The sequence below is a fragment of the Mustela lutreola genome, chromosome 8, assembly GCF_030435805.1.
Source record: "Mustela lutreola isolate mMusLut2 chromosome 8, mMusLut2.pri, whole genome shotgun sequence".
In the NCBI taxonomy this organism is placed as follows: Eukaryota; Metazoa; Chordata; class Mammalia; order Carnivora; family Mustelidae; genus Mustela; species Mustela lutreola.
In genome coordinates this window covers 28,278,968-28,302,311 of record NC_081297.1, presented here as the reverse complement: position 1 = coordinate 28,302,311, position 23,344 = coordinate 28,278,968, and the positions used below count along the sequence as shown (strand labels likewise).

General features: G+C 44.2%; 1 protein-coding gene across 3 annotated transcripts in view; it reads left to right on the top strand.

Annotated features, from left to right (window-relative positions):
• CAMK1D (calcium/calmodulin dependent protein kinase ID) overlaps positions 1 to 23,344 on the top strand; it is a 435,921-nt gene that overhangs the window by 159,744 nt on the left and 252,833 nt on the right. For 2 of the 3 annotated variants that reach the window (XM_059184137.1, XM_059184139.1), the window contains exon 2: positions 176 to 307. The exons of the other annotated variant lie outside the window; for it this stretch is intronic. In XM_059184137.1, coding sequence (XP_059040120.1) covers positions 176 to 307 — 132 coding nt within the window. The remainder of the gene's footprint in view (positions 1 to 175; positions 308 to 23,344) is intronic. 3 annotated transcript variants of the gene reach the window in all.

Sequence of the window (23,344 nt, the reverse complement as noted above, 5' to 3'; positions counted from 1 at the left end):
GGTTTGCTTAGAGAAGTCCAGTATGGAGTGATGCTCGCCAAAAAGTAGCAGTCATGCTGGCCATTGTTGTTACTATTCCTTAAACCATGGGAACGGGATTGGAGGAGACCCCGGGGATCCCCAACTCCCGAATCTAAGTCTTCTTCTTCTTCTTTTTCTCTTTCTTTGTTCACAGGGGGGCATTTTCTGAAGTGGTCTTAGCTGAAGAGAAGTCCAGTGGCAGACTCTTTGCGGTGAAGTGCATCCCCAAGAAGGCGCTGAAGGGCAAGGAAAGCAGCATAGAGAACGAGATTGCTGTTCTGAGAAAGTAAGTGCCCCAGGAGACAGCCTCCTTCCCCCACTACCACCTTCGGATTCTTTGGGTCCCCATCCAGGGGAAGGAGAGGGCGCCAGGGGCTGGGCACCCGGAGGTCAATGATCGGAATGCTGGAGGGGGTGGGCGCTGTTATTGATGACTGACAGTCCTGTGGTGCGTTCAGAGCACGTTGTGTGTATCTCTGTCTTTCTATCTATCTATCTATATATTGGTATCTATCTCATCTCACCCCTTTTGTGGCAGCCATTGGAATTATGATTTCCAAAGAACGTACCAGTCAGGTAGACTTGGTTTTGAACTCACGCTCGCTCAGGGACCTGGAGCTGGTCACTGAACTCCGAGCCTTCCCCATGAACAGAAGTTAAGAATCTCTCCCTCACCGAGCTCCTCAGGAGGAAGGGAGGTGGCACCTAAGCAGCGTTTCTAGGGCACTTTCCACGGCACCTGCTATGTTCCCCTGTGTTTCATAGGGTTGGGGAACAAGCCCTTATAGGGTACCAGCTTTGGCATGTTTGGGGAGTGTATCTGAGCATTATGCTATGAAATTCTTAAGAGCTTCTATTAATAAAGGATGTTAGAAATATCCTTGAAATGTTTGGGGTTTGGAGTCAGCACAGAGCAAGAATCTGTGCACAGATAAGCAAAGCAGAGTGGGAACAAGCCTTCTAGGGGCTCAAAACAAAATGTTACCTACTCACATAACCCACCTCTACCACTTGTCTCTCGGGGACCCCTAGTGCCTGCTGAATGATGCTGTCTTGCCCTTGGTACAAACCCAGGGCCACCAACGTGGTCAGGATGGTCTGTCCTGTTCTGCTGTTGTATGTGATACGCGTTCCATAACAAATGGGTCTCAAAAGCTTTTTGGCGGAAGGATTTTTGCTTATTTGTTTGGTTGTTTGGTTGGTTTCTAGGTTCTCTGGATTGTCTATCTGGGACCCAAAGAGTTTCAGATTGTCCTGGGGAGGATTGCATGAAATGATCCTATGGAAGAGAATTTGGGACAACCAATTACTCTTAAGTACATTAACATCAAGCAGGAAGACATCATGTTAATGAAACATCTATTTAAGTTGCTCATTTTCCAATATGAACTCAGCACTGGGGGAAGAGGGTGTTTGCTGGGTCTTGCAGCCACGCTGCAGATATTTGACATTTCAGATGGGATTCTGAGTGGGCCCAGAACCTTCCAGAGTGTTGACCGTGGGCACAGGGGCTGCCCACGGCGAACCGAGAATGGCACCTTTATTTTTAGGTGACTCCCTCATAGGCTTCGAAGCCACAAAGCCAGGGATGTCAGGTTTTATCCTCAGAGTTATTCTGTGTCTACACGGGCGGGGGCGGGGCAGACAGAGACTTCAGAGGCCAGCTTTGGTTTTTGCTGTGGTCATTCTGCTCTAATTAGTGTCTCAACCCGTGCCTGTGTCAGTAATCACTTCCCGGGAGAGGGCAAGGAACAGCAGGGAGGGCTGGAGTTTGGAGTAACTAATTTTGGTCACTTCTCACTGTCAGCTGTTGAAGTCCCTTGAAGTATGACCCTTCTTTCGGGAATAAAGAACAAAGAAATGATTTCTCAAGGGATAAGAAGGTGATAAATCTCCCGTGCTGATTGATTGATTGATTGATTTGGGTTCTCTGCCAATGATTTGTAAGTGGGAAAATGAGGCAGTTACACATCTTAAGCGGCCAAAAGCAGGGGCTCCTTGGTGGCTTAGTCATTAAGTGTCTGCCTTCGGCTCAGTCATGATCCCAGGGTCCTGGATCAAGCCCTACATTGGGCTCCCTGCTCAGCAGGAAGCCTGCTTCTCCCTCTCCCACTGCCCCTGCTTGTGTTCCCTCTCTCACTACGTCTCTCTGTCAAAAAAATAAATAAAATCTTAAAAAAAAAAAAAGGCAGCCCAAAGCAAAGCATACAAATGGTAAAGAAAAGCAGTTTTGGAAAGGTTAGAGTGGCATCGTCACAACATTCAAACATTTAACCAATATTTCATAAATTCCTGAGTCAGGTGGCACTGGCACTGTTAGGCACCGAGGTTGGAAAGATAAGATGTCATTCTGGCCTTCTGGGAGCTTCCAAAGATGTCATTCTGGCCTTCTGGGAGCTTCCAGCTGTGTTATAAGTAAGTGTGATAATCTAGATGCCGTGAGAGAAGGTCTGACCAGGGGCTCAAGTCGCAGGCTGCCCAATTCTTCCTTCAGGGAGGGATGTGAGCCAAGGTTGTATTTTGCTCGGGGCAGAAAGGGGGTTCCTCAAACCAGGAGGAGGCTGCACCAGCAGAGGTCAGGGGATGGGAGGCAGGGTGGTGTGCCGGGAAGTGGCTCATTTGACTATGGCACACTGTTCAAGGTGAGGGACAGAGACCAGAGGTTGGAGAAGTTGTGCTGAGGGTGATCGCATACCCCACTTTGGACTTTGAACATCATTCTGTAGACAGTGGGGGGGGGCACTGAAGGATTTTCGTGGAAGAGCATGATCAGGATTGTTTCATTAAGATTATTATGATAGAAGGCTGGATGGATCTGAGGGGGCGAGGCTTAGTGCAGGGGAGTGGTTTGGAGGCCGTTGGAGGAGCCCGGGAAGCAATGCTTTGAAACAGGAGCTGTGAGCTAGGTTGGGAGAGACAGAGATGAGGGTGTGTACAAAACAGAATACCCAAGACTTAGGGATCTGGAAGAAGTGGGGAGAGGGTTGAGAAGAGCTAGGATTCCAGGAGAACCCTCAGGTTTCTGATTGGATAACTGAGATCAGGAGTGTGAGCACTGTAGGGCAGGTGATGAGTTCTGATTTAGACACACTGAGTTTGAAGGTCTTGGCATGGCCACTTGACTAGCTCGGTCTGGAACTATGATCTGGGCTTGCTGGATATTAAAACTTTCTGGAACCAACAGAACAGAAAACCTTGTGATCACACTTTCCATAGCTAAATCATTTAGATGAGATTGCAAAGAGACCTGCTTTATTCCAAATTCTGCCATATACCCCAGCCATTTGTGTATCTCTGGGCCATTTTTCATCGAAGCAGGCCCGTCTGAGCATGGCTTGTCCTACGATGTGCCGAGTTCATTGCAGGGTGAGAGATTTATGTCTTTCATTGAATAGAAGTAATGCAGCTAATTTATCCTTAAGCATGTCTTCATACTTGCTCTGAAAATAGTTCTAAAATGAATTTTCTACTTGATAAGTGGATATGAAGCCAGGCTCAGAGGGAATAACAAGTGACAAGCATCATGGTGGACAGTCACTACGGAGCAGAGAGCTGCTGGCCTGACTTTGGCATCCAGGGGCCTGGATAGCTCTGATTCCATGTCAGTTTCTCTAGCAGCATGGCTGGTTTTCGTCCCACAAAAGGAGACTTGTGTGCCTTATGGAATATCATATGTGATATCATCCCCTCATTGCATTATAGAGCTTCTAGTTTTTGTGCTATTATTTACTTAGAGGGCACGCACTACCCAAATCTCATTTCAAGGCAACACACAAGACATTTTGTGGAGAAGGAGAAAGGCACAAATATAACCAGGCTGCATTTAAATGAGAGATGAAGAGAGAGGGAGATGGAAAACAAATGTATCTAGAGGATCCCTTTTCCTAATGCGGGGGAGGGGACTGAAGTTCAGCTGGGTTGCAGGGGCACCGAATGAATGAAACATGGCCCTGGAGCTCAACATGCTTTTCCAGGGCATACTTTGTAGGCTGCAGAGATTATGCTGTGGGGGGTTGGGGTGGGCGGGAGGGGGGCAGGGATCTGGGTAGGACTGGCTTTTAAATTGGATGTTCTCCATCTGGGTACACTGGGGAGTCTCAGCTGAACATCTTTGTCATTTTCTCCCTAAATCAGTAGCTCTTCACCCACATTAAAATCACCTGGAATGCTTTTCAGACCATCAGATGCTCAGGCTCCATCCGAGACCAACTACATTGGAGGTTGGGGGAGCGCTGCCCTTGCTCCCCACCTAGCGGTTTGGACACTCAGCTGGCTGTGTTGAGAAGAGAATCTTGGAGCACTGAAAAAATAAAATTAAATTAAAAAAAAAAGAAAAAGAAAAAAAAGAAGAAGAGCTGCTTAGGGCCCTTGCCTCCTAGTCGCACCACCCGGGGGGGGGAAAGTGCTCTTCTGTGCCCAGCAGTGTGGAAAGATGTGTCCACACACAAACATGCCAGACTGTGCTTCCTTTAAGTGAGAGGTTTCTCTTAGAGGAGGGAACTCAAAGAGCTGGATTTCATCGGAAGCAGGGGAAATTGACTTGAGCCCACCATCCCGTTCGTGGGGAGCGGGCACAAGCAAGCCGCTGGCTGGGCTCAAGAAGGGCTGCTGGCTCTTTGAAGGGGGCAGAATAAAGTGGGGAGGAAGAGCCATTCCTGGACTGAAGAAGCTGGTGTCGGGGTTGGTCAAGGCAGCATGACTCAGCGACGGGGGTACACAGTCTGAAGGGGATCAAAGCCGCTGAAGGGGGCAGATGCCAAAGCCCAGGATTCCCTATGGCCAAGGTCAGGATGGGTTGCAGGAAGTGTGGTGAATCTGGGCCTCCTGGAGAGAGAGTGAATCAACACTTAGCCAGGCACCAGCAGAACTCCAGAGGTCTTGGAGCTCCTTGCGGTAGCCTGGTTCTCTGGTTTTCTTAGACCAGACACATTTCTCTCCGTGCAGACCAACGGGGGGGGAGGGGGGGGGATGGGGGAGGCAGCTTGAGCACCCGAAGGCGAGGACAGCTGGTTTTGTATTAAGTAATAGCCTTCAGAGGAAGGTTTCCCCATAGAGGAACTCATTGAAATCTGGCTTGCTTCTGTTCCTGTAGCTTTTTTCTCATGGCAGGCTGGCCCCGTTCACGTGTTGAAATCACTGCCAAATGTCAGTTTATTGTTGTATTAGAGAAACATACGCTTCAATAGAAATTCATTGATTCAGAGAGAACAAAACCACTTTTCCAGTGGCTGAAAATGGCTAAGCTGGTAAAGCAGACATTCAGAGTTTCTCAGGCACCAAGATAGCTTTTGAAGGATCTATGTGATCTATTTCGAAGAACATATTCTAACAGAGGGAGAACTTTCCTTTGGAAAAGTCATTCTGGAATTAAGGACACAGGCAGAAAGTATGAAGAGTCATGGCAAAGGGCATGTGAAAACCCATAGGGAAGGAGGTATATCTTTTATGATCCCAGAACACTTGCCTACCCCAGAAAACCCTTAGTGCAAGGTCCTTAATGTAGAAACAACATGTCATTCCATTAAAACAGAGGTTGAGGGAGGCACGGTACGTGATTTGGTGGGTGCTGTTGTGCGATTGAAACCACAGTGTTGCCAAGCTTGGAGCAGGCATATGCGGGGGCATCTGCTGAATGATTCCAGGCCTGCTGGCACGTGGACACAATCCCCGGGGCCCCTGTTCAAGCCAGGCTCTTTGAAAGCATCGAATTCCAGAGAAGAGCTGACTTTCTTCCCTATGGCCCTAGTAGAGACTTGACCTCAGTCTTGCCTAATTTGCTCTGTTGCTCCCTCTTTTGCTCTACACTACGGCTTCTCTGTTTCTGGGAGCCCTGTGGGTCTGACTCCTGAATGAGGAGACTTTCCTTGCCAGGCAGGCAGTCCACTCAGCTTTGGTCAAACCATCATTTGGCATTTGTTGTATTTCAGCTTAACATTGTATGTGTGGTTAAGAAATCAAAATGGTCTATTGCCAACCCAACTGTAGAGCCCGAGAAACTGCATTTCATGCTTCCTAGTGACCTGCACCTGGTACTTTGTCCATGGGAGATAATCTAGGAACATTTAAAAAAATTTGACCTGAGATCAAATTTTTATTATTATAATTAAATTATTGTTGAGATATGTTATTTTATTATCAATATCTTGGGCATGGCTTACAGAACTCCAAGAACAGAGGGAAAATATGATATCCCTTACCAGAAAGCAGCGATGTTCAAACTAGCCTGAGCCGGCATGTTGGTTATCCTGTCTGGTATCCATGAACCTCTGGGTCCTCTCCCTGCCTATGGCTTCTGCTTCCCAAACACTGCCTTCAGTGTGGTTTTCATGGACTGGCCGGCCTCCCTTTCCTCAGCGCTGGCTCCCACAGCTTTGTGAAATGAGAGCATCAGTGCATGTCCCATGTTAATTCCACATGGTCACCTGCATGATGGAATCCAAACTCTTTCGTGAACAAGTCCCCTGCATTGTGATCTTGCTGTCTCATGTGGACCTTCCTGCTCCCATGCCCCACATCGTAGAGGTACCCCCAAAAGGAAAAGGTGATTCCTGAACAGGCGATTCAGGCCTCGGCCTCTCCTTGCCGCTCCTGCCTACATCAGTGGGCCATGCCTGAGGCTGAGATCCCCTTCCTTGAAGATGTCCCTTTTGATTGTCCCTTCCCTCTGAGACTTTACGGCCCCAGTGTTTACCCTCTGTCCTTTCTGCCACTGCTCGTGAGGCCTGCTTCCTGAATTCAGCCCTGGACCGAAGGCATGAGGGTAAGGATGGAGGTTGGGTGGGGGATTCAGGGGACAGAAGAAGGTTAGAAGGTTAGAAGCACTGAGCTTGGGTACTGAAGAAGGGAAGAGAGACCAGGGGAAGGAAGGCATCTGCCCTGATTTACAGCCCTCTCTGGCTTTGTGACGCAGAGGATGGCAAGAGTCTCAGCCAACACGGGCATTCTAGAAGAGGCAGGTTTGAGGGGAAGGTGAGTTTCCTATGGCAACAGAGCAGACTTAAATCCAGTCTGGCTGTTCTTACCACCTTTTATACTATATATATGACTCTGCAGATATTTTGAGTAGTTGAAGAAACAATGTGTTTCATCACACTTTTCAAGGCCGTGTCAGTTACTTGTGGGCTTGTTTCCATGCTCTAGCTCTCTGCTACCTAGTCTGGTGCTTGGGGAGTCAACCTCATGTGGGCTGGTTGGCTGTTTAAATCCCACTAATAATATATTGTGGCAAATGTTTTCCCCCTTCTTCTGTAAATTTACTGAGCTAATGACTTCTACGGATTTCACTTAAATGATTCCAACAGAAATGTATATGTATTTTGTAACCTAATATTCCTAGAAAGTCAGAAGATCTTTTATTGGAGGATCACACAGCAGGAACAAGTAAGTGCAGGAGTGCTGAGCTAGAGGATAATGGCCAATGCAGAAAAAGAAATAAACATACACGGACAGCTTGTGGTTACTCTTCTGTTAAACTTTACGTTTTGTAAAATTGGTCCTCTCTACATGGTTTTGGCATTATTTATATGGGCAGAGAAATGGTTTTAGTGAAGTTTTATTTATGATTGATCCTATAGTTTAAGCTAGTCATCATTTGGTGAATAAATTTTTTAAAAAGATTTTTATTTATTTAACACACAGACAGAGATCACAAGTAGGCAGAGAGGCAGGCAGAGAGAGGTGGAAGCAGGCTCCACGCTGAGCAGAGAGCCCGATGGTGGGCTCGATCCCAGGACCCTGAGATCATGATCTGAGCTGAAGGCAGAGGCTTAACTCTCTGAGCCACCCAGGTGCCCTGTGAATAAATTTTACATACTTGAAGTTCAAGGTTATCATTGGAGTGGTTTAAACAGTCACTATTTTAAAGTTGTATGGCTGACTGACTTCTTGAAGTCAGCTTAAAGTTGAGGCCAGAGTCTTAGGTGACTGGTCTGGAGTTTTTAGGATGTATGTAATTCAAGAAATCATTTCTAAAATAATAGTTGCATGGCATTTGATGAATGGGATTAAATACCCAATTTTTAGCCATTTATACTTTCTTTTAGAAATTTTTTTCAGGGTGCCTGGGTGGCTCAGTGGGTTAAGCTGCTGCCTTCGGCTCGGGTTGTGATCTCAGGGTCCTGGGATCGAGTCCCGCATCGGGCTCTCTGCTCAGCAGGGAGCCTGCTTCCCTCTCTCTCTCTCTGCCTGCCTCTCCATCTACTTGTGATTTCTCTCTGTCAAATAAATAAATAAAATCTTTAAAAAAAAAAAAAAGAAAATTTTTTCAAATAGTGTTGACTATAGGATTCAAACATGTGGTCGGTCTCACTGGGGAATCCAAACACATGCAAGGATATTGCTGAACAAATGCTGTGCTATGTTAGATGTGTTGTCTTCATTCTTGCTGAGGGCTGCAGAATTAGTGTGCTCAGTGCATGCATGTGTACATGTCTTTGTGCATATAAACATGTGTGTGTATAGACATGGATATACACATATCCACACATGTACATATGCACATATATACACATTTTAAATACATTTTGGCATTTTTATGTCTTTCTACTGAAGAGCAGAAAATTCTTTTTGCTGAATTTAGTAATTACACCCCTGTTAAAAATCTGCTAAGTACCTAAGTAAGATAATAAGACATATGAGAAGCTTTTTGAAACTTTGACATGTTCAGATGTTAGGGAGGATACAATGGTAGGCATTACTACTCTCATGCTACTATGGTAGGAGCTTGGAATATCTCTGTGGGAGACATGAGGGCAGGAACTGGTGTATCGATTTCATAGAAGAAGAACCTGAGGGTCAGAGTGTATGGTTTGTGCAAATGATGAAGGTAGCAGGGACCCTCTCACTTGTGGGGCTTCCTTCAGTGTTTTAGGGTACCCAGCACTCCCTTCTGTTAGGAAACCACCGTTGGAACTTTGGACGAAACAACTGGTAGGAATCCTAGCACTTGTAGTAAGAAAGAAATACCATAGATTTCAGTAGGTGATAGATATCTATAGATTCGTTGAAATAGATGTGGGTTAATTCAATTAAGAGACTGGGAACTCTAAAATCAGAATCCAGCTTTTGTCTCAACCTAGTCCACTGAATTCTAGAGCAATTTATACCTATCCTTTGAGATTTTAAGTAGAGATATTCTCAGGGCACCTGGTTGGCTCAGTCAGTTAAGTGACCAACTCTTGATTTTAGCTCAGGTCATGATCTCAAGGTTGTGATTTGTTCTATCACATTGGTTGACTTACGAATGTTGAACCACCTTTGTATCCTAGGGATAAATCCCACCTGGTCATGTTGGATAATCTTTTTAATGTATTGTTGGATCCTATTAGCTAGGATCTTGTTGAGAATCTTGGCATCCATATTCATCAGGGATATTAGTCTGAAATTCTTTTTTTTGATGGGGTCTTTGCCTGGTTTGGGGATCAGGGTAATGCTGGCTTCATAAAAAGAGTCTGGAAGTTTTCCTTCTGTGTCAATTTTTAAAAAATTAATTAACTTAAAAAATATATTTTATTTATTTCACAGATAGAGAGATCACAAGTAGGAAGAGAGGCAAGTAGAGAGAGAGGAGGAAGCAGGCTCCCTGCCGAGCAGAGAGCCGATGCAGGGCTTGATCCCAGCACCCTGAGACCATGACCTGAGCCGAAGGCAGAGTTTTAACCCACTGAGCCACCCAGGTGCCCCTCTGATTCAGTTTTTTTCAAACAGCTTCAGGAGAATAGCTATTATTTCTTCTTTGAATGTTTGGTAGAATTCCCCAGGGAGTCCATCAGGTCCTGGGCTCTTGTTTTTTTGGGAGGTTTTTGATCATTGCTTCAATCTCGTTACTAGGTATTGGTCTATTCAGGTTGTCAATTTCTTCCTGTTTCAGTATTGGAAGTTTATGGGTTTCTAGGAATGCATCCATTTCTTCTAGGTTGCTTACCTTATTGGTATATAACTGTTGATAATAATTTCTGATAATTATTTCTATTTCCTTGGTGTTAGTCATGATCTCTCCCTTTTTATTCATAATTTTATTAATGTGGGTGTTCTGTCTTTTCTTTTGGATTAGTTTGGCCAGTGGTTTATTGATCTTATTAATTCTTCCAAAGAACCAGCTTCTAGTTTCGTTGATGTGTTCGACTGTATCTCTAGTTTCTAATTCTTTGATCTCTGCTCTAATCTTAATTATTTCTCTTCTTGTGCATGGGGTGGGGTTAATTTGTTGTTAATTTTCCAGTTCTTTAAGGTGTAAAGAGAGTTGGTGTATTTGGGATTTTTCAATTTTTTTGAGTGAGACTTGGATAGCTATGTATATCCATCCCCCTTAGGACCACCTTTGCTGTATCCCATAGGTTTTGGTCTAATGTGTCTTCATTCTCATTGGTTTTCATGAATTGTTTAATTTCTTCTTTGATTTCCTGGTTGATCCAAACATTCTTGAGCTGGAAGGTCTTTAGCTTTGTTTGTATTCCTTCCAAACTTTTTCTTGTTGTTGAGTTCCAGTTTCAAAGCACTGTGGTCTGAGAATATGGAGGGAATAATCTCAGTCTTTTGGTATGGGTTGAACCCTGATTTGTGACCCAGTATGTGGTCTATTCTGGAGGAAGTTGCATGCGCACTTGAGAAGAATGAGAATCCTCTTGTTTTAGGGTGGAATGTTCTGTATATTATCTATGAGGTCCACCTGGTCCAGTGTGTCATTCGAAGCTCTTGTTTCTTTATTGATTTTCAGCTTAGATTATCTATCTATTGCTGAGAGTGGCATGTTAAGTTCTTCTACAATTAATGTAGGTTCGGTTCTTCCTGGGTGTATTTTATCAGTATGACTATTTTGATTAACAGTTGGCTTATGTAGTTGGCTGCTCCCATGTTGGAGGCATAAATATTTACAATTGTTAGATCTTCTTGGTGGCTAGACCATTTAAGAATGTTGTAGTGTGGGGCGCCTGGGTGGCTCAGTCATTAAGCATCTGCCTTTAGCTCAGGTCATGATCCCAGGGTCCTGGGATTGAGCCCTGAATCGGGCTCTCTGCTTGGTGGGAAGCCTGCTTCTCCCTCTCCCACTTCCCCTGCTTGTTTTCCCTCTCTCGCTGTGTCTCTCTGTCAAACAAATAAATAAAATCTTAAAAAAAAATGTTGTGGTGTCCTTTTGTATCTCTGACTATAGTCTTTAGCTTAAAATCTAATTTACTGGATATGAGAAATTGCTACCCCAGCTTTCTTTTGACACCTGTTGGCAAGAAAGATGGTTCTCCCTCCCTTCACTTTGAGTCTGGTTATATCTTTAGGTTCAAAATGAGTCTCCTGTAGACAACATATGGACAGGTCTTATCGTTTTATGCAGTCTGCAACCCTGTGCTCTTTTATGGGAACATTTAGGCCATTCACATTGAAAGTGATTATTAAAAGATAAATTTTTATTGACATCATGTTGTCTGTGAAGTCCTTGTTTCTATAGATTGTCTCTGTAAATTTCTGTTTATGTCACTCTTGGGTTCTTTCTTCTTTTATAGAATCCCCCTTAATATTTCTTGTAGTGCTGGCTTGGTGGTCACATACTCTTTTAAACCTTGCTGGTCTTGGAAGTTCTTTATCTCTCCATCCATTTTTAATGCCAGCCTTGCTAGATAAAGTATTATTGGCTGCATGTTCTTCTCATTTAGTGCCCTGAATATGTCTTGCCAGCCCTTTCTAGCTTGCCAGGTTTCTGTCGACAGGTCTGACATTATTCCGATGGACCTTCCTCTGTATCTAAGGAATCTCTTCCCCCTAGCTGCCCTTAGAACCTCTTGTCTAAAATTACGATTCATGAATTTCTCAATTAAGTGTTTGGAGGTCTTTCTAGATTTGTTAATCTTGGGGGGTGTCCTTTCTGCCTCTAGGACACGAACATTTGTTGCATTCCCCAGACTGGGGAAATTTTCATCCAGAATTTGTTTCTTCTCTCTTTCTTCCCCCCACTCAGGTATCCCAATAATTCTGAAGTTGGAATGTTTCATGGTGTCATTTATTTCCCTAATTCTGTTTTCATGGCTTCTAAGCTGTTTGCTCCAGGCCTTCTCCTGATCCTTCTACTCTATCAGTTTGTCTTCTAGATCACTAATTTGATCTTCTGCCTCAGTTACCTTAGCTGTTACAATATTTAGATTAGATTGGATCTCACTGAAAGCATTTTTTATTCTGCCAGATCAGCCCTTACTTCCACCCTTAGAGTGTCTATGTTACCACTAATGGTCTTTTCCAACCTAGCCATTGCCTGGATAATTGTTACCCTAAATTCCCTTTCCGACATACTGTTTATGTCCATATCCAATATTTCTGTGGCAGAGGGCACAGTCTCTGAATTTTTCTTCTGTTGGGTGTTCCTCCTCCTAGTCATTTTGATGAGAGATGGTTGAAGGGATGTATAGCTGAATATATCAACCATGATCCAGGCAAGGTGCACCCTGGAAAGTTTTGGAGCAATTAGAAGTCACCACCAAAAAGAAAGAAAAAGAAAAAAGTGAGAGAGAGAGAGAGAGAGAGAGAGAGAGAAAGAAAACTCAGCCAAAATGAACTCCCAAAGTATGATTTGTAAGGTACATAAACAAAAATGAACAAAAAGACTGACAAAAGTAAAAGACAAGGAAAAAAAAAAAAGAAGAAGAAAAACCCAGCCAGCCATAATGAATACCAAGAATAAGATTTATATAGTACAAAAACAAAAACAAATATATGGAAACACTAATAGGAGACTAAGATGAGAAGATGGTTATAAACCCTCGATGTGGGCGAGGAAGGTTATTTTGGTTCTTCTTGGGTGCATCTTGTTATCTTTGTTAAAAGACTCAACTTCCAGTGATACAGGGAAATTAAACTTGTTTATATATAGGGGTAGTATTGAATAGGAAAAAAAGATTACCTTGAAGCTTATATCTATATGCATTAAAAGAAAAAGAAAAAGAAACAGATGCATGTATGAAACAAATTCAAATTCAAATTATTATGGAATATGTTGTATTAAACCTCTAGTTGTAATGGTGAGTAGGTTAAAAAAATGAAAAGAACAAGAATCGTGAGAACAAATTAAAAAAAAAAAAGAAAAGAAAGAAAATTTGTATTTTTGAAATAGACAGATTTTGGGGCAGTACCAGGAGCTTAATATATTGTTTTCCCCTGATATTGGGGTTTTACAGTTTTATGGGGACCTTGTGGTGGTTGTCCCCTTGTTCTTTTGGCTTGTCTTCTGGGATGGGGGCCTGCCACGTTGTTTTTCAGTCATTCCTATTTGGGCTGAGTTGCCCTGCCCCCCTATCAAGGGGCTTGGCTCTGTGGAAACCGGTTTTTCAGGCTTTTTGCAGCTTTTCTGATGTTTAGTGGAAAGCAAACTGTCCACACCCAGAGAGAAGCCCCAGTCTGCTCCCCTTTGGGTGGTCCAGAACACACAGTCTTCGCCTCTGCCAACTCTGCTGAATAACGCAGACTCCTACAGGCAGTGTGCACCCTTGCCACTATCTCAGTGGTCGTCTGAGGCCCCCGCTTGTCTCTGCACTCCTGTGCCACTAAAACCATAAGTGATATAGGTCCAGGCGAGCCTAAAGCTGGGTGACTGCTGTTGCTGGGACTGCTGTCTGGAGTCCATGCCCACGCAGGGTGTGCTTACACCCTGCAGCCACGCAGGTCACAGAAGGCTGCCTTAAGGGATCCCAAACTGAGACCACGCCGTGTTCTCTCAGGCACGGGCAGGAGTGCACCCAGCCAAACAGTGGTGCAAGCAGTGGAAAGCCACAGGCTCAGAATTGGAGGCCCCAGTGCACTCTCTCTGGCACGGGTTGTCGCCAGCAGTGGCTGTCCTGGGACCATGGGCTTAGGCCTGTGCCCATGACTGCCCCATTCCACCAGTTGCCACCTTAAGATCTTTTGCTCTTTTTGAGTGCTTTGAACCAGTCTCCAAGTTAGTGCTGGTTCCCAGTCACAGGGCACTTTCATATTAGTGTGTTACTTTCCAATGGGTCACTTCTGGTGGCTCCCTCCTTTTTATCCTCCGATATCAGTCTGAGCGTTCCCATTCTGCTTTACCTCTCCACTGATGTCTTCTGTCCCTGTAGAGATCCAGAAGTGTATAATACTACATCTCAGGCTGATTTCCTGGGTGTTCAGAGTGTTCTGGTAGATATTTAGCTCACTTTAGGGGACCGGTTGAAATAGGGTGTCCTATCTTTCTGCTATCTTGCCCCTCCATCTTCCTCATCTTTAAGAGACCCCAGGTATGTTTGATACTGGCTAAAGACTCTTTCCCACCAGCGTGACCAAATGCCAATCTGGGATATTGAATCTGGTTTCAGAAAGTCCCTGGTGATTTCAGTCGGATGTGCTCTTCTTTCTGCTTCCCCCTCAGAAGCAGAGGTGGTGGTGCATGGTGCTATGCTGTGTGCTGCCATGACTGTGTGGTGGTGCAGTGGTGCTATGGGCTGCCATGACTGTTATTGTGTTCTGACCCATGCTGCCTCTGGTTCACTGGAGTTCACTAGAAAGGGGCTCAGAGACCAGCTTCAGAGGCCATGGTCAAGATGATGTTGATCCTTCATGACAATTTCTTTTCAATAGAACAAAGATAATTCTCCTCAGAAGTGCAGTAGGAGTGAGGCAGCTGCAGACTGGGGAACAATTCAGACAATATAGACAGTGTTACTGTGGGGTATACTTGTAATCTGGGAAACCTCCACTGTCCTCATCTGGCCTCGGGCCAGGGAGGCATGCAAAACACCTGAGCCCAGCTCCTATTCCTTCTTTGTCCTGTTTGATCCTTTGCCCTCTCTGTACCTTTCCAGAATGCTGGAGAAGCTACTTCTCGCAGGCTGTCCTGCACATCAGAGCGGATGTGAGGGACATTGGGTCATCTGAGGGCGGCCCAGGGTAGGTGAGACGAGGGCAGGGAAAGCCACTGAGCAGAGTCTGAGTTGAAAGGTACTGTTTGTGGGATGAGTCCACCTGCTCAAGAAACCACAAAATTTTCATTCATTAATTTTTATGCATCAGTATGTATCTTTTTCTAGATCTAAAGATAAACTTACCGAAAGAAATTTTCACTCAAGCATCAAGTATTCTTTCTAATGAGTCCCTTAGCTGGAGAGCAAAGGGATAAGGCAGCTATTTCTTTAAAAGGAAGGTTTTCCTGGGTTGAATTTGGTTGGTTGGTGGGAACTGTATTTCCCCAATTCCAAACCCATTTCCCTCGCTAGGAATGCCTGGTGTGGTGTTGTTCTTGTGTTTGTCATTTGTTTCATCCTTGTCTCCAGAACAAAGCCACTGATTGGGTCACTGGAGACTGCCACACCTGCTTCTACTTCCTGAAAGATGTCAATACAGTGGTTGAAATTTTGATAGATTTTTTCTTGGGCTCAGAGTTCATTCATTTGTTTGTTCTTTCCTTCCTTGTTTGCCTTTTCTTTCTTTCTTTCTTTCTTTTTTTTGAGTGCTTTATTTATTTATTTATTTATTTTTTTTAAGATTTTATTTATTTGACAGAGATCACAAGTAGGCAGAGAGGCAGGCAGAGAGAGAGGAAGGGAAGCAGTCTCCCTGCTGAGCAGAGAGCCCGATGCGGGGCTCGATCCCAGGACCCTGAGATCATGACCTGAGGTGAAGGAAGAGGCTTAACCCACTGAGCCACCCAGGCGCCCCTGAGTGCTTTATTTTTTAATACCTCATAGAAGATTAGTAGGAATAGAGAACGTGATGCACCTTGATCTGATCCACCAAAAGTATCTACGAATAAGTGCTGATTGTCATTTATACCACAATAAAACTGAAAAAAAAAAAGCTTATTGATATAATTTCCTGGAGGAATATAGCAAATAGTTTTTCCTTTCCAAAACATAGTCATTTAATGAAGTGACACAGTATTTTATTACACAAACTTGGATTCGTTGGCTCATTTAAGCACTTGGACGATAGTCATTGTTAAGTTATTATGAAGTCCGTTATTATTAATATTCAGTCAATGTAACTTTTCCAAAAATATAATATTCCTGTTTAAAAAACCATTTAGAATGAGTGTCTTTTCCTTCATAAATACAATAATGTCGAGCCATGTAGCACAAGCTTCTAAATGGAAATTTTGTTCTGAAGAGACTGCTTAAGCAAAAAATATGCCTGATATTTGCACAATATTGTTGCCGAGTCAGGTGACCAGATGGCATTGAGACCTTGCACAGCACATGTTTCTGACTCCTGTATTCCTTGTACTCAAGAGATCACCTTGTGTGTACAATTTCATCTCCTTTTGTAGTACTGACCTGCCTTGACTTATGTGTACAAACCAAAATTTTTTGAATGAACTAACCTGTACTATCAGTTTATCATTTAGAATGTTTTTTCCATTGCTTCTCTTTATAGATGGTGTTATATACTACATCTATCACGTAAAATCTTGTTATTTGGAATTTGGTTTACCAGGATACAGATCCAGTTTAAATTTGTCTCTTTTACTAAAAAAGAAACCTGCCTAGAAACCTGACTATCTATAAGGTCTTGAAACCAGTGTGCTAAATGTTGGTAATTACCCTTTTACCTAAAGAGATGTGGCAATGACCCTGGGCGGCTGTAGGTTCAGGAGTCTATAAGTACTTGAAATAATTCTGGTCCTTTTGACAATTTTTTATAGCACAGACTTTTAAATAATTTAGATGTGTCTTCTAATTACTCTAAATTGGAGAGCTCTCAGATCTACGTAAGAAGGATGCATCACCCTTCCAAGACTGCAGATACTTGCCTAGCCTTCAATTCTCTGTCTCCTTCCCTTCCTTTACCTCTTTAAGATAGAGAGAGAAGGGATGGTTTGCTCTGTGGTCTGGCCTGTTTTCCCATCCCCTCTTCTGCTGGCAGGCACCTTTTCCTCAGCACTGGGCTGGTGTGGCCTCAGGTGGGGTCTGGTCTTCTGGTGCTTTGCTTCCCCGAGTGTGGTCGTCTGACCGCCATTGGCACCTGGGAGCTCTTTCAAAGTGCAGACTCCCAGGCCCCACCCCAGTGCTTCTGAATCAGAATGTGTGGTGGAACCAGAAACCCAGGTGACTGGTTTGCACATTTGTCTTCAAGATGCCCTGATCTAGGACACTTCCCTGCAGAAAACAAGACGATTTAGCTGCCCCTTCCATGAGATCCAATAGCATCTGGAATTTTTCTTCCCTGCACTACTCACCACAGTACAGAGGAATTAACCACTTCCACTGTGTGGGAAGCCCGTGAGGACAGGAGTGTTCTCTGAGATCCAAATGTATTTCTAGTACCTGGCAAAGCCCCTGCGACATACCAGGTGCTTTGTATGTTTTGTTGGACTGAATGATAGCAATCTAACATGAGGGAAGATTGAGGAACATGACAATGTAGTCCTTTTCCTTTAAAAAACATTTCAGAGTGCTGTATTTCTTTGAATGAATAGATTCTTCAGGCACTTTGAAAGCATAACTACCTGTATCCTAATACAGTATTTGAGAGTGACACATTTGTATTCTTTTCGAAGATGGAAACTGACACTAAAAAACAACAAAAAAATCGTTTCAGTGTAATACATTGAATCCCCTTCAGAATGGGCATAGAATTTCCACTTTTTTTTTGTCAGTTCTCTGATGGGACACATAATGCTCCTTTTTAAATGTCGGAGGGAAATGTGTGAATGGCCCACCAGTGAGAAACCCCTCTGTTGAAAACAATTCTGGTTGTAATTTGCCCCTCAGGTTTTGTTTTGTTTTGTTTTTTTAAAGATTGTATTTATTTATTTGACAGAGAGAGAAATCACAAGTAGGCAGAGCAGTAGGCAGAGACAGAGGGGGAAGCAGGCTCCCTGCTGATGTGGGACTCGATCCCAGGACCCTGACTGAGATCATGACCTGAGCTGAAGGCAGAGGCTTAACCCACTGAGCCACCCAGGCGCCCCCGCCCCTCAGGTTTATAGCTTGTCCAGCATTTTAATGTGAAAAAACTGTATTAACGACTCCAAAGTTCCAGTGAGAGAACTACCTTCTGGAAAGAAACTGGCATTAACTTGAGCTGAATTCCTAGATTTCATTTCTTGAACCTTATTGATCACTGGGCACATACTTTCACAAAAAATATAATGCAGTCTGCATCTCAAGGAGCTGATGTGCTGAGACAGGCAGCTTTCCTGGAACAGCCAACAGGTTCGGAAGAGACAGGGATCATAGCCACCTGGTGACTCAGAAGAAGTGGGCATTGGAGGAACCTTGAAGGAGGGTAGGCTTTTCTAGGATGGAGGCAGGGGGAAGGGAGGTCTCGGTGGATGGGACTGCTGGAACACTACTAGACAGAGAGAGATACACTGTGTGGGCTGAGTCTGGAAGTTAGAGAGAGGGGGCATGCTGGAAATGGAGTACTTTCCTCCATATGCTGGACTGGTGGGCACAGACCTGGATGGGAAGGCTGAATATCATGGTATGTTTCGGTTCACACTGCCGAGATGGGCTGTAATCATTAGGATGAACATTCAGGACTATGAGGTAAGTCATGATGGTAGCCTGGATTTTTAAGAAGGACCAAATGGACCAAACACTTATGATTGTTGGCAGTATATAGTGGGAGGATTCATCTTCTGAAGTTCTGACTTCTAGGTCGATGGTTTGCATCGCTGATGATTTTGGATGCCCCTTGTTTTCTCCTTCCTGCTTTTTTCTTCCCTCTGTTCCTTTTTTCCTTCCTTCACTGCTAAACTCCTTTAGTGTTTCTACATCTACCACTGTACCTCCTCACTCATCAGCTCAGTCACTAGACTCTTACAGCCTGATTCTCGCCCCACTATGGCTCTGCAACTGTTTCCTCAAAGATCGCCAATGATTTTGAGTTGCCAGATGTCTGAGCCTTTCCAAAGTATAGATGCTCTTTGATTTTTCTGAAATGTGACACCCTGTTGACCTGTGCTTGACCAGCTCTCTGTTCTTAAAACTCTCAGATTGCTTGATTTTGACCTTCAGTATATTTGCCTCCTGTTTTAGTCTGTTTGCGTTGTTGCAACAAGAGAGCAGAGGTTGCATAGCTTAGAAACAAACAGAAACTTCCTCCTCCCCATTCCAGAAGCTGGGAAATCCAAGATCAGGGGACCACTTGATCAAGGAACCACTTCCTGGTTCATAGATGGCATGTTTTTGCAGTGTTCTCACATGCCAGAAGTTGCCTTGGGGGCTCAGTGGGGTCTCCTTTATAAGGACACCAAGTGGACAGTCATGAGGGCTCTACCCTTGGGAATTAAGCACCTTCCAAAGGCCCTACCACTGATACACTAGGCAGTAGCACTTCCACGTAGGAATTTTGGGGGGACGCAGACATCCAGTCCATAGCACCTCCCTATTTTTCTGACCGCTTTCTTCTCTCGTTGGCAGACTCCTTCCTGTCTCCTAGATGGGGACTTTTTTCAAAATTCGAAACCCAGTCTGCCTTTCTCTCCACATCTTTATCTTGGGAGATTTCCAGGCCTTTGTCTCTTCCTCAGCTTGGTGGACTGGCAAGGCTTTACCTCTGGCCCTGATGTTGAAAGCAGTGGTCTCCATAGTGTGCCCATAAGATGGTCCACTGTGGTGCAGAAAGAAAATGTAGAATATCTACTCGGTTGTGCGGGTGGCTCAGGGTGTTAAGCGTTTGTCTTTGACTCAGGATCGAGCCTGTCATTGGGCTCCCCGCTCAATGGGGAGTCTGCTTTTCCCTCTCCCTTTGCCCATCCTCTCTGCTCATGCTTGCTTGCTCCCAAATAAATAAATAAAATCTTAAAAAAAAAAAAAAAGAACACCTACTTGTCATTTTATCTTTAAAAATAAGACAGAAAAAAAATGACAGTATCATTTAGAATAGGCCCCTGCTTTGTCAGGCAGACAAACACAGACAAAAACATGATTATTAAGCAACTGCAGAAAACCATTCTGTCTCTGGGGTTGAGAGAAGACACGCAAACCTGAACGTCTCAGGTCACTGCCCTGGGGAAGACAAATGGGAGGCTCTCAGCACATAGCATGGCTCTGTGGGGTGGAGAGAATGCATACATTCCAAAGATTATCCCTCAAGAAGAACTAGAAGAGAAGGTGCCTCCATAGAAAAAAACCCTTGCTCACCTGCCTCCACCTGTGAAGACGTAAGGCAGTTTCCATTTGTCCAGTTCAGTGTATTTCTGGATTATATTACCTAGTTTTACCTAAACTAACCCTCACGAAGTAGACCAAGAACCTAAGAAGATTCCTGAAGGAAACCATGACCTGAAGATCATGCTGTGAGACCGTCAACATGTGTACCAGTGCGAGCATTTTGTTCACCATGTGACAAGGACAGAACAATGACTAATGTGGTCAGTTGCACTGATCTCCCTGAAAATGCTATTATTAATAAGGTTTCTCTGCAGAAAGCAAAAATTTATTTTAATTATTTATCTGATACATAAAGTTTTAATGTATAATTTTTTTTTAGATTTTATTTATTTATTTGATAGAAACAACGAGAGAGGGAACACAGGCAAGGGGAGTTGGAGAGGGAGAATGAGGCTTCCCGCTGAGCCCGATGTGGGGCTCGATCCCAGGACCCTGGGATCATGACCTGAACTGAAGGCAGGTGCTTAATGACTGAGCCACCCAGGCACCCCTTAATGTGTAAGTTTTAAATGTATCTAATATGTTAAGATGGTAATAGATGTTATCATATGTAAATAAGTATACCCACGGTAGGGGATGCAAAAGGATTTTGTGTCTGAAGGGTTACAGAGTGAACGCAATTTGGAGACCATTATATTAGAGACATGAGACTGTGTTTCTGGGACTTTAGAGACAAATCCATTCTCAGATCTGACTGGATCCTGCACATTTCAGCCAGGCAGCTTGCCCACATGCCTTCTCCCACCAACCTCTGTGGCTCAGAATGTAGAGCTGGAGAGTCCAGTAGGCAAGGAACACTGTCTGGTTCCACACAGACAATCTAAAAATTCAGCCCAGAAGGAAGGGACAGAGCAGAGGCATGGAGTCAGCCCATGCATCTTTGTTTCTCATAAAGTAGACTGGGGAGATCTTTGTGAATCCCTGCCAGGCATGGGGCACTCGAAGGAGGTGATGGCCACCTTAGTTATGTATTGGTAAACCTTCCCACCATACACCATATGCCATAAGCCTTCCCACCTTCCCGCCATATCCCACCATAAGTCAGTTTAGGAGTCCTCTGACTCCTGAACTCAAGCTGGAACAGGTCACAGCACCCGGCTAACTGCTTCCTTGTTCTTCCTACTAACCAACTCACGGACTCCCATCAGGAACCTAGTCCACAAACCTCTGGGAAGCCTTGACTTGCAGAGCCCCCCATCTAGCTCCAGAGGAGACCTTATCCACACTCTCCTGTCCTCCTTACTGTCTCCAACGCATGGGTCCACACGTGGCAAGGACGAGCCTTTGCAGATGATTATTAAGCAACTGCAGAAAACCATTCTGTCTCTGGGGTTGGGAGAAGACACACAAACCTGAATGTCTCAGGTCACTGCCCTGGGGAAGACCAATGGGAGGCTCTCAGCACATAGCATGGCTCTGTGGGGTGGAGAGAATGCATACCATCCAAAGATTATCCCTCAAGAAGAACTAGAAGAGAAGGTGCCTCCATAGAAAAAGAAGATTCCAGAATCCCTAGCCAGAAGGACAGATGAAGGTAAGGTATCTCTCTTGTGGAGCCACTCAGTAAAAACCAGAAAAAATGACTCTTTCTTTGAATGGGACGACATACACCTAAGGAAGGCTTCAAAGGACACGAAAAATCAAGGAAATCTGACCCCACCAAACAACACAGTAACTTGACAGTAAATGACCCCAAAGAAATGGAGATCTGTGAACTACTGGACAAGGAATTTTGAAGAATTGTTTTAAGGAAGCTCAGAGAGGTATGAGAGCACACAGATAGAAAATTCAAGGAAATCATGGACATAATACATGAACAGAATGAGAGGTACAGCAGAGAGAAGTCATAAAAAAGAATCAAAAATTTTGGAGCTGAGCAATGAGAAGGACACGATGACAGTTGAAAGATCAGGCATGGGAGACTGAAGCCTGCTGGGGCTCCTCTCCTGGGTCATGGACTTGGTGTCCAAAGCTGGTGACTCTGAAGGTATTGAACTGGATAGAGATGAACTCCTCTGAGACTCTGTTGATAGTGGGAAATAGACTTTGTATGCACAACCTTGGTGTTCAAGCAGGGCTTAGTAACCAGCTCAAGTTCCACTTTGTACTTGAAAACTAGAATGTAAATCAGGAGTTAATGACATGTCATTGAAACCCCATTAGAAACACAGAAAACCTCAGGAGTCATGGAATACATGTCCCACTGGAAGCAGCCTCAGAACAGGAAGGCACCTGAAGAAGGTTCCATGAGGAGCCATGAGGATGACCAGAGACTGGAGATCAGGTTCTGGGAGGAGAGCCAGAAAGAAGCAACTGGTATTAACCCAGAGAAGTAAGATAGCAGGCATCACTTAATATATCTTTATGACTGTATTTAAGAGGCTGGGATTTTGTGGGGGATGCTATGCTTTTTTTTTTTTTTTTAAATCCTCAAAGATTTAGAATCATAACATGTAGACATAATTATCCATCTCTTATTTTATTTAAAAAATTTTTAAAAGATTTTATTTATTTATTTATTTGAGAGAGAGAGAGAGCACGCAAATGCCTGTACAAGCTGGGGGAGAAGCAGAGTGGGAGGGAGAGGGAGAGAAATTCTGAAGCAGACTCTGTGCTGAGCTCAGAGCCCAATGTGGGGCTCGATCTCACGGCCTGAGACCATGACCTGAGCCAAAACCAAGAGTCAGACTTTTAACTGACTAAGCCCCCCTCCCCAGGTGCCCCCATCTCTTATTTTAGAGTCAAGACCTTCCCAGAGAAATGAAATTAAACCACCACAGTTCACCATTTGTCACCAGCTGTCTGAGGATCGGGACATGGGACTTGAGGACTTGTAGGGGGCAGATTTTCCTTTACCCTCCGAAGGTGACTTAATTTAGGCTGGCCCTGAGGATTGGGTTGACATAAGACAGATCAATAGGAGAACAGCCTACAAATGCACTAAACACCAGTGTCATGTGGTAAAGAAGCCTACATGAGGAATAGAGACCCAAAGAAATGGGGAAACCAACTCATGTTTGCCTTGGGTGTCACAAAGACAGGCCTGTGGACAAATGACGGAACTCCATGGGGGAGTTTAAAGGTAGATGGGAATTATTTTAACAAGGTCCATTGGCGCAGAATTCTCCGGGTCTCACCTTCTCGTCCTTGATGTTAAGAATGTTACTTTCCTTGGGATAGAGGACAGACATCTTTCACATGGGAATTTCCTCTCCTGA